Source organism: Phoenix dactylifera, chromosome 8 (assembly GCF_009389715.1).
Source record: "Phoenix dactylifera cultivar Barhee BC4 chromosome 8, palm_55x_up_171113_PBpolish2nd_filt_p, whole genome shotgun sequence".
NCBI classification, from domain to species: Eukaryota; Viridiplantae; Streptophyta; class Magnoliopsida; order Arecales; family Arecaceae; genus Phoenix; species Phoenix dactylifera.
The window spans coordinates 26,940,843-26,952,435 of record NC_052399.1 but is presented as its reverse complement, the minus strand read 5'-3'; the positions used below and the strand labels follow the sequence as shown (position 1 = coordinate 26,952,435).

Below are 11,593 nucleotides of genomic sequence, written 5' to 3'. Positions count from 1 at the left end.
GACCCTCGTACTAGAACTCTATAGTTTATAATTATTTTGCCTTACAAAATTTATTTATAATGTTTATACATATATTCTTGTAAAGTTATATCTATCTCATCTTCAAACTCATAATGCTAAAACTGATGATCCTATCATGTAGCATCACCTCTACTCTCTTCCCCCTCTCCTAATCCTCCTCCCCTATTCTTCATCTCTGCCCATCTCTCCCCTCTCTTGCCCCCCTCCCCTTTCCATTCCCAACCTCCCTCTCTCCTTGTTAACAGACTATATTTTGGCACCAATCTCAGCAAACCATGCCAACCTATATTTCCATCAAATAGGTTAAATTAAATCAATTGGTCAGCATGTTGAAGCATAAATTAAATATGACCATGGACGGTCAATCATCAAATCTCCTTACCTATTTAATTAACTCACATGGGATTTAGAGATTAGTAAATTTATAATTGCACTTATTTTGTGCTATATAATCTTTGCCTTGGCCTTAAAAACAAATAATCAACATATGAACTCAACAAATATGAAAAACCTCCTTCTAGGAATAGAAACGAACCGATCATAACCCAAACCAAGCCTAGCCCTAGCTAGGCTTATTTTATTATTGCACCAAGGTCAAGCTAGCTCATTTAATTTTGTGCTTAAGTCAAGTTGTTCATAACAACTTCTTTAACCTATCCGTTGAAAGTTTCAAATTATTCAAGTTTTTTATTTATGTAGTTTGAAGTAATAATTCATATTACATTTTAATCTGATAGTTCCTAACATTTTAGTCTGCATCAAAATGAGCTTTTATTTGAGAAGTCAGCTCGAGATCTATACTCTGGCCCTCATCCTTTAAGGACCCAAACACAAGAAAGTGATGAATAAACCAAGAGGTTAACTTGGCCTAGAGGCTATGTGCATTGAAACTACGGTGAAAAAGACTTGGCACTATATCAAACCCAAAAAGAGAACCAATATTTTCCTCTAATAAGCTCCGGCCCCACCTAAATTGAAGTACGTGTCACTCACTGAGCAGTGTAGGAGGCTGTTTGCTGGCTTATCTGCAATTGGAGGAAGCAGGACACGCGTCTCCCACTCGTACCACTTGCCCGGCCCCGCTTTCCGGCTCGGATCACGTCATCACAAAGCAACGGCCCACGCGCGGCTCGTGACACCGGCGGTGACCCGATCCGTCCCTCCGCCCCTCCGCCCCTCTGCTTTCTTCCTCCACCCGCCCGCATTACCATCTCCCGATCTCCCGCGGCCGCCCATCACTCGTTCGAAGGAATTCCCGGGTGGCGGAACCACCAGGCGGAGCCGTAGGAATGGTATCGTTCCTGAGCGCCCTGGTGTACGGGGTGGGAGCCATGGTGGTGGTCGGGCTGGCGCTGCTGGTGGCGTTCCAGGAGAAGCTGGTGTACGTGCCGGTGCTCCCGGGCCTCACCAAGTCCTACCCCATCACCCCCGCCCGCCTCCGCCTCTCCTACGAAGACGTCTGGCTCCACTCCGCCGACGGCGTCCGCCTCCACGCTTGGTTCATTAATCTCTTCCCCAACTGTCCAGGTGCACCCCCCACCTTCCCAAGTTCCTTGCGCTACGGTTAGGATTTTAGTTCTCTTTTGGTATATGCTGTTCGTTTTGTTTGGAAAATTGGCTTGAATTGCTCGTTTGTTATGCCAACTGTTATCTCAGTTGGTTGGCACCTCTTCCCCTAATGGCTTGCCCTTGGAGGAGGTCAAGGGTTCAAATCCTGGGTATCGCTCCGAAAAAAAGATCGTTGGTTGTGAACTCTGGTCTAGGATTAGAGTTATACGTAGCAAAGTTCTTATCTGGGTACTACTGTTTCAAATGCCTACAATATTTTCTTATTCTTTTGAATTTCTGGAATATTTGAAAAGGCAATTTTGCTTTGGAGAATCCTTTTTTTTTTTTTTGTAATAGTGGTTTGGAGAAACCTTTGATTCTTTCATGGTCCCAATTTATAATAGCAGTGCTCCTGTTGTTGCAGGTCCGACAATACTATTCTTCCAAGAAAATGCTGGGAGTATCCTAATGATTGTGCATCTCTTTTTGTGTCTTTTACTCTATCCAGCTTAGCTTATGTTAAATGGCCTTTACTGTATGCTCTAGATATTGCTCATCGTCTTGATTTTGTCCGCATAATGATGCAGAGGCTGCGCTGCAATGTGTTTATGCTCTCTTATAGAGGGTATGCCTTTGTTCCAAGATTAACTGCTTTTTATGTGGTTCTCTTGTAAAATCCTTAGCATTTACATGTGTTTAGGAACTTTATGGATGTTCTAACTTTGTTGTTCAATTGACAGATATGGAGCAAGTGATGGCTACCCTTCACAACATGGCATTACAAATGATGCTCAGGTTTGTGAATATGCTTTTCAACTTAAGTTTCAACTGATATCTTGGTCGCTTCAGTTTTAACTTGTGATTTTTGTTTTTCCTGCCTTGACCAGGCAGCACTTGATCATCTAGCTCAGAGAAAAGACATTGATACATCCAGAATAGTTGTTTTTGGAAGATCTCTTGGAGGTGCTGTAGGATCAGTTCTTACAAAAAACAATCCTGACAAGGCATGTCTTCTCACAGAAACATTTTCTTGTTTGCATCTGCCCATTGCCTTTATTAATCTGAAGACTGTAGACTTTATTTTCTTCCCCTTTTGGACTAGAACTTGTTAGCTCCATTTGCTTGGCTGCTCAAGCCATTTACTTTTTAGCCTTTTGTTTCCATTTCATGTTGCTTTCCGTCCAAATATAATTGAAGCATTCCTCTCTTTGTTTTCCAGATACTCTAAAGATTTCTCTTGTCAAATATCTTAATGGCCTGGCTTACCTCAACTATTTATTGTCTGAATCGAGCATATATTATGCCCTCTGCAAAACTCTCCTCCATTTCTACCATATCCATTAATCACTGACATCTTGACACCTTTTCATGTTTGTGCTCATCAAAGGTTGCATATATTAATTACTGACATCTGATCACTGCAATTTATACAATCAGCACTTTAGTTTGCAAGATCATCTGTGGCTCCAGTGTTGCACACAATTTGCACTTTCACCCAAGTTGGAGAGCGGCAGGAAGAGGGTTGAGTGGACGGGAAAATTTTTGAGATCAGCTATTGATCACAAAGTATATTCATATTAATATGCATAAATATATCTACATATAAAATTTTGCTGATTCCTTTTTTGTTTTCGAATGAATACTGTGCCTTATGATATCATTGAGCTTAGGGTTTTTGATTATTTGTTCTTTTTATTAGCATCTTGATGAAGTACTTCACTACACATTGATAGTATGTTCATGTGCACACCAACACATGAAGAATAGCATCTCACTGAAGTCCTACACGTAGCAATCTTTTTTTTCCCTTCATTTGGCATTCAATGATTATTCAGTCTGAAACCTATCTAAGCTCAAAAGGGGTGGTCCTGGAAAAGTGAGGCTGATCCTAAGCCTCCTAATCGCAAATACCTTCACTTTAAATAATCATTTATGTAAATAATCCCAAGTTCAAGATCTTCTGTGGCACAGATTTTGTTTGTGCATGTGTAAGTTAAATAAATATATTGTTGATTCAAGGACAATTATAGTTTCATCTTCATGTTACAAAACTAATACACTTGATTTGATGAAATTTGGTATGGGTGGTTTAGGGAAAAAAGCAAGAGCAGTTAGAATGATACCATATATTCTGGCTTAATTTCACATGTTTAAGTGCTAAATATGACCTAGGAGAAATGTATTATGTTCATATCATGGTTTCAAAACTACCAAAACAGGATTGTACGACTGGTAGTAGATTCGCCATCTTGGTTCCGGACCCCATACCGATACCGTGCTAATACGATATCAATATGCCTGGTATAGGGATCGGTTCAACATATCATCTTCAAGTTTTCATCAACTCATTAGCACACTAGAAGTTCATCCCACATCAGCCTCCCATCAAGGTTTCTTTTGAAATGAAGCTCTGTCTCCTTAAATCTTTACTAATGGTTGCTTAGGATCATCAAGAATGGATTCCTTAGCAGCTAATAGATAATCATGCTCTTTAATTGGCTGAGTGAGGGTGTCTATTTACAACTTTTAAATTTGGTTTTCTCCTATTATATGGGTTAAATCTCGATTTCTTCCCCTTCAAGTTCCACAACTCGCTTTTATTAACCAATCAAGTTCCTATTTGTGAATTTCAATGCAAGGGGGTTGACTTATTATGTTACTGTGAAAGATGGTGTTCATCATGAGCATTGTAAATGAACTACCATAAGTTTACATGAAGAAGAAATATAATTCAACTCCTGAAAAAATGGCGTACAATATGTTCATTGATTGGAGTGCTCATATGACAAATAGCTTGGAATATCGTTATATTACTCCTTGTTCTTGTGTAAAGTAGCTTCATAAGCTATATTTATAAACAAACAGATTATTAGGGATATATAAGTCAAGAGTAAAGGATATATTAGTAGTACCAAGAGTTTAGATGTGATCTAAGAGTTACATGGTAATGCATACATATACAATCATGATAAGCAAGCCTAATCAGTTTAGGTTCGACGCAAAACCCCAAACTCTGGATGAATAAGTTGCTGTAGGGCACTTTAAATGTGATTAAGTTGTAGCTCAATATCTGCTCATTTCAGAGGCTGCCCTTTGAAATGGATAAACTTTGGTAGTTTTCAGTTATGACTAATGGTCATACTCATGGATGACCAAGTAGCAAAGCTTGCTTGCCTAATAAGAAGTGGAGCTTTAACACGGTTACAGGGCAACCAAACAAGCTCCTTGAATGGCACTGATAAGCATTATAGTCTTTATGTGGAAGCCTACTTCCACTCTTGACGTCTCTCCTATGTAGTAGTATCTTTATAATTTTCCTTTTCTTTCATTATCCAGGTTAGAATTTTAGACAATCATTCATTGGCACTATCGATATTAAATGAAGATTCTATCATCAAGTATCATTGCTAAAATTGTAACCACAGATATTCATTTTAGTAAGAGGATATTTTATCAATGTTTTCTAGACACTTAGCACTCTAAGAATCCTCAAGAGTTGGACATGGTTGCCTCCAAGTGTGCATGCATACACAAACATATAGTGCATTTTGTTGCCTATTGAAAAAAGAGAGATTTAAAAGGGGATGGAGAGTTATTAGATGCTGTCTAACAAACAAACTAATAGATTATGTGTTTACAAGTTATTTCAGTTATTTGCTAGGTTCACTTAAAGTTACTTAAGATATATTGGGACACTTAAATTGATAATTAATTATGATATGTTTAACTTAAAGTGTTTATATAACTGTGATTACTTTGTATTAAGAACATAGTTCATATTATTTGTTATTACTTTATATTAAAACAGGAGTGATACTTTGCTTAAAGTGCCTATGTAATCTTGATAATTTTATATTAAAACATAAGGACACTTTGCTTGAAATATCGACAAGACCTTGGTAACATTAAATTTAAAAAATAATTAATTTAAAGTGCCCAGCACTTAAAACTAAGAGTTCTCCTAAATGGCGCTCCAAAAAAAGTGCTAAGTTTAGAGTATGGCATCAGCAAGGCACTTCAAAGTGGAGTTTCTAGCCGTATTGTGTTGTGTTCGAGTGTCCAAAATGTCAACACTCACGGATAGCTTAAAATGAAGTGTCCAAGTAACATAGAACTTGCTGAATATTGGTTGAAAATAAATAAAATTGGGATTTTTGTTCTTATAGTTTCTTTTTTTCCTCTTTATGTTTGACTTTTGGTGCCCACCTAAATGGAATTAGATGGTTTTTCCATAAAATAAGTATATGTAAGGTGAAATATAGTTCTGATCACTATATTATTGAAAGAAAATGGTATCTTCATGGACTGATAGCTCCTATAGTAATAAAGTAAATGGTTGACATTATGCAATTTAAGAGAACTGGTACCTTATAAATGCTCAAATTAGGTTTGAACTTGATTCTTTTTTCAAGTTTAGGGACAAACCAGTCTGGCCATCATTTTATTCAGACATTTATTCTGTTTGAAATTCTTTATTTAGAACGTCCTGCTGTTTAGAAGTTTGATCTTTGTTACTCCTCTGCATGAATATTTTTAGCATAGTGATTATAGTGCATAATTTTAAACTGCAGGTTTCTGCTATTATATTGGAGAATACTTTCACCTCTATATTGGACATGGCTGGAGTTATGTTACCGTTCTTAAGGTGGTTCATTGGTGGAAGTGCATCAAAAGGACTGAAGGTCTTAAATTTTCTTGTACGCTCACCATGGAGTACCATTGATATTATTGGGCAGGTGAGCCTTTAATACTCTAGAAAATTTACTTCGCACGGGTGTTTTGTTTGATTTCAGTTTTAGCAAAACCGCTCTAGATAAGGTGCTGATGCATGCATTTTACTTTGTCTTTTGGAAGAATTCTAGAAGAGGACATCTTTCATGTGGTTGAGTGAACTGGTCCAATTTAAAAGAAATAGAATGCTTAAGCGTAAGGGGTTTTCTTTTGGCGTATCTAAACCTTTACAATTTTAATTTTGCATGTATAAGGGCATCCTAGTGCACGAGGCTCTTACAAATGTAGAGTCTGGGGAGGGTCGGATGCATGTGGCCTTGCCCTCGCATGTGGATAGATTATTTTCATATTTGGAACATGTGACACCAGGTTACAATGGGGCAACCTTATCATTGCACCATGGCTTGCCCTTGCCATTTTTGACTTTGCACGTACAACCATGTAAATTAGCATTTTCTTAATACCTTTTTGAATAATTTGTTTTTACATCAATTCCCTTGCCATTGACTAGCTTTAAAACTAACTGTTTTGGGGACAAAATGACATAAATACTCTTCTCCAACTATGGATAGAGGGTAGTTTTGTCATTTCTAAAAGTTAACCTTTAATCATGATCAAATAACTTTAATCATGGTTGGGTTGACGGTTCCAAATGGTAGCAAACGGGGACCCTTCACCACTTGAGCCACATGCGGGGGAATGTGCACATGCAGTTCTTGGGGAAGGAGAACATCCATTGGCTCAAAAGTAATTTATTTGAAAGGGTGTTCATGCAAAATGCCAAATTAGAGGGTTATACATGGGAATCCAAAAACTCGAAGGGGCATAATGCAAAAAACCGTAACCATAATCTTGTCAGATGTTGTTATCATAGATCAATATTGGTAAATAACAAGCCTTGTCCTGTTTACATGGAGAGATGCTTTTTCAATATAATTTATTCTTATGATTTTACATACCCATCCTTTCTTCTTGAATGAGATTTTTTAGATCTATCACTATTGAACTATTGTTATATAATTTCTTGAAAAGGTTGAGGCATTCAAACAGAGAAGGTGGCCCTGGTGCCTCATTGCCTTTTTTCCCCTTTTCCTTTAGGGTTGGGTGGTGGTGGGGGTTCTATGATGGAGGAGAAGCTCAATGAGAGACAGAGAGAGATGGCTCTGATTGGAAAAATAGTGGTTTTTGAATCTGAATCTAAAATAGATCTATAATACTGGGCATTTCTCTCAGTGAAAACAAAAAAGACTATGAGAAGTTCTGGGAGAACTTTGGCAAATTTATGAAATTGGGTTGCATAGAAGATCAATTGAATCATGAACATTGCTCTGCTCCTTCAGTTCTTCTCTTCTCAGAGCGAAAACGAGTTAATTAGCTTAGACGAGTATGTTGAGAATACGAAACTAGAACAAAAGGATATCTACTACATTGCAGCAAACAATTTGATGAGTGCAAGAAATGCTCCTTTCCTAGGGAAACTGCTTGAAAAGGATTTTGAAGTGCTATTTCTAGTTGATCCCATGGATGAAGTTGCTATCCAAAACCTGAAGTCCATCAAGGAGAAGAACTTTGTTGATATCAACAAGCAAGATTTAGACCTAGATGATAAGAATGAACGCTGGAAAGTTGTCAAAAGGGATGCCAGAACAGATGGGGAACTGGCAAAAGATATTTCAAGTCTTAATGCTTCTTCAGAACTGCGACAAGATAAAAAGGCAAAAAAACAAGTTCAATTCAAAACATTTAAAGATGGAGGCATCCAACGCTTCTTGGTTCGTTGGCGAGGATGACCAAAGTTTGAATCCACTTGGATCACGTGCGAGGAGCTATAATAGATTGATCCGGACCTGTTGGAGTATTACCAGAGCTACACCGAGCCGTGCTAGGTTGACTTCTTTCCACCCGGGGGAGCTGGTGCGGATACCAGTGCTAGAGCGCCCGTCACTCGGGTCTACAGTCACCACAGGAGGGTGGTTCAGCTAGTTTCATTATGGTTGGATTGATTTTATTTTATTTGGGCTTATTAGGGTATTTTGTTATTTGATAACCTTTAGGGCTTATTTTGGTATTTCGTTATTGTGAGGGTCTTTTGTGAGATTAGTTTCTTTTTAGGGGGTCTTTGCATTTTCTGGATCTTATAAATATATGAACAATATATCCTATAGGGTATGCTATGAATAAAAATTCTGATTCTCTTCTTTTAACCTCGGTGTGAAACCCTGAGGTAGGGCTAGGTGTGAAGCCTAGTTCTCCTTCCCTTCTCTCTCCTTCTCTCTTTCTTTTCTTTCCCTGCTGTCCGGCATCAGTCTATGGAAGAGCCATTGTGTTCTTTAGTCGTGTCAGCAGATCTATTAGGCAATGACATGGCTGCAAGTGAGTATTCATGTTAAAGGTGAAGATCCAGAGGATGACATGCCCTCTTGTCATTTTCTTTTCAAAATTTTGCTGAATTTTAGAAATTTCCTACTCTCCAAATATACCACACGGTATGGAGAGATACTATACTTATCATGCTCTGTTAACTTTGATGTTCATTAGATCCTGATTCTTCATGGTATTCCTGAATTTTATAGATGCATGTTCAATAAATTTTCATACATTTAGCCCAATGCATAATCAGCTTTCTCAGCAATTTGTCCAATTCATTGATATTTTCAATATTCCATGCCTTTAATAGACTGAAAAGAAATTAAAAGAATATGTGCTGATGCATCTTTTTAAACATGTAATTGGTGGATCTCAGAAATGCTGCTTTGTCCAAGTCTTTACTTTCTTGAAGAAGAAGAGAAACTAAAGATACCCTTATGAACAATATAGACACAGAATTTAGAACATTCTCCGGACCTACGCTTTTTTGACTGATGAGAGAAAGTGCTGTATATTTGAGTACTGAATGTTGGGAAAGCTTTGTATTATTGAACCCATAATTCTGATTCTACAATTGCAAATGCATGTCGCAAAAGTGCAACATATAATTTCGTATGACTGTCTTACTGAAAAAATTATATATTGGTCAACATCATGCAATCTTTTTCCAATCATCAGCCAAATAAATTCATTTCCGCTATCCCAAGTGCTGTCACTGTCTAATTTTTCCATCAACTTGTTTATTTGCTCCTTTATTTTTGGTGCACATTCTTAAACTGGCTTTCTATGCTCATTTGATTATCTTTTTTGTTACTTTGCAGATTAAACAACCAATTCTCTTCCTATCCGGGTTGCAAGATGAGATGGTTCCCCCATCTCACATGCAGATGCTGTATAAGAAAGTGGTTGAGCATAATCGGCATTGTCTATTTGTTGACTTTCCAAGTGGCATGCATATGGACACATGGCTCTCGGGTGGGGACCGTTACTGGAGAATGATTGAATTGTTCTTGAATCAATATGTTCCAGAGATGCAAGGTGTGAAATTGAGCCACAAAAATGATGAGGATGAGGGTATTAATCTGTCATATTAAATTTTTGACAGCACAAGTTGCCAAGACCATTACATGCATACTTAGGTCAGCTTACAATACTAAGATGGTTGTCATAATGAGGCAATAATTCTGTAAAAAGCATATCTACCATTACTAGTTGCCATGACTCTTTATCTGTGGAGATCCAAATGCATGCATGTGAAGTAATTTGGAAACCTTCGGGTATTTGTCTTTTCTGGTTTGGGCGGATCACCACTTTTCTTGAAAAAAACTCACGTTTTTCCATAGACTTAAGCTGTTTCCTCTCTATTCCTTGGTGAAAATGGCTGAAGCACAGCCACAATTCTTCAACAATAGACATCGATTTTCTAATCTCATTTTCTCTATGTTTTCAGATACCACAGCAATATGACCTGCAGTTGATAAGATGGAGTCTCCCCTTCTTCAAATATATTGTTCATATATTTCTTCTGCTGCAGCACATCAATCCACCAATTTTGCTTTGATTTCAAGTATTGCTATTCTTTGTCGGCAGCGTCGAAGAGATGCTGAAGATAAGCGTTCACTGAACTTATTCCTCAAGCCCAATACTGACACATTCTCACTATGAGATAAGAAGATGCTGGTAAAAGATAGTCATCCTTGTGGATGTATGCGTTGTTGTTTAGACCCAGATTACATAGATCTGCTGGTATGTGTGTGATAATTTGTTCCCAGTCGATTTAAGTGTTAAATTCCTTCCTACAGCTAATTCAAGTTTGTAATGTATCTTAAGAATTGTTTAATTCTGGAAATAAAATTGCTTAGCTGTAGGAAGCAATTTTTATGCTTAGCTGCAAGAGATTGCCTTTTGGTATACTGTGCCTTTTTGTCTCTTTCTCTATGCTCTGGTTTTTCCTTTTTCAGACGAGCATATAGGCTATAGCCTGCCAGAGGATATAATTGACTGAATAAATCTTTCTCATTCTGATCTATGAAGAATATAACATATGATGGTTTTTCGAGAAGAATGCAAGGCAAAGTAGGTGCTGAGATCAAATAGATTTCTGTTCTTTCGTGGTCTGCAAGAAGATTTTTCACTGGCAGTCAAGAGGTTAGTACTTAGAATTACTATGCAGAGGAGTCTGCTTTTTATATCATTTGAAGAAATAGTTGGGAATGGAAGGCTGTTTTCCCCCTGCCAAGTTTTATCCTATATCCTTTGAATCTATTCGCTGTTGTCCTAACAATTAGACATGCTTTTGATAAACTGAACTGATATATCGTACTGCCATGAGAGAAATAGATAGGTTCTATGATCAAGGACTTTCGGAATGGAGGTTTGTGGTTTATGATCTATGATATTATGATCAATTACCTTACCGAGTTCCCGATCTTGGCTCCAAATTTGGTCCTCTGCCAAGAATTATTATTTAAGATTTTGGTCAGATGTTATATTTCTATTCAAATATCATTATTTTTACATTGAGAAAATTAAATTGTACTATTGTTGGTGACAATCCTCATACTGTAATATATGCAAACTAAAAAATTGGATCATATGAGGTTGTTAAAAATCAAGTGTAAGGAATATGGAGTTGCGAGATTCTACCACGGGGACGAAGAACCCCTAGCATTACTCACAAAAATTGTGCTCGGTAAAAGGAAGGCATTATTCCAAAAAAAAAGGGGGAAGGCATTATGTACATGCGTACGTAATGTACGTATGTATGCAATGTATGTATGTGTGTACAATGGAAAAGAGGAAGGCCAAATTGTAGTATGTAATTAAGCATCCAAACTCCTAAGAGAGTAGGACATTGTCTTGTATGTATGCATGCAGCATTTTTAGCTGAATTTGTTTTATTATTTAATTAATGATGTTTAAACTA

General features: G+C 37.5%; 1 protein-coding gene across 3 annotated transcripts; it reads left to right on the top strand.

Annotated features, from left to right (window-relative positions):
* Window positions 1–1,139: 1,139 nt before the first annotated feature.
* Window positions 1,140–10,554, top strand: LOC103708641 (alpha/beta hydrolase domain-containing protein WAV2-like). Of its 3 annotated transcripts, none has more exons than XM_008793663.4 (8): window positions 1,140–1,548; window positions 1,994–2,029; window positions 2,116–2,194; window positions 2,310–2,364; window positions 2,457–2,573; window positions 6,141–6,305; window positions 9,489–9,806; window positions 10,118–10,554. In XM_008793663.4, exons 1-7 carry the CDS (start codon window positions 1,311–1,313, stop codon window positions 9,759–9,761), a joined length of 963 nt encoding a protein of 320 aa, XP_008791885.2. In that variant the 5' UTR covers window positions 1,140–1,310; the 3' UTR covers window positions 9,762–9,806; window positions 10,118–10,554. The 3 variants fall into 3 exon arrangements, with proteins under 3 accessions (XP_008791885.2, XP_026661044.2, XP_026661043.2); XM_026805243.2 differs by having other exon boundaries at window positions 1,311–1,548; window positions 9,489–9,705; XM_026805242.2 differs by having other exon boundaries at window positions 1,311–1,548; window positions 9,489–9,741.
* Window positions 10,555–11,593: the final 1,039 nt, after the last annotated feature.

Bases quoted from the DNA above. Each gene is read 5' to 3' on its own strand.
- LOC103708641 (XM_008793663.4), top strand. From the start codon at position 1,311: ATGGTATCGTTCCTGAGCGCCCTGGTGTACGGGGTGGGAGCCATGGTG. The intron at 2,030-2,115 runs GTATCCTAATGA...TGTATGCTCTAG, and splicing joins CTTCCAAGAAAATGCTGGGA to ATATTGCTCATCGTCTTGAT. The intron at 2,365-2,456 runs GTTTGTGAATAT...TGCCTTGACCAG, and splicing joins GCATTACAAATGATGCTCAG to GCAGCACTTGATCATCTAGC.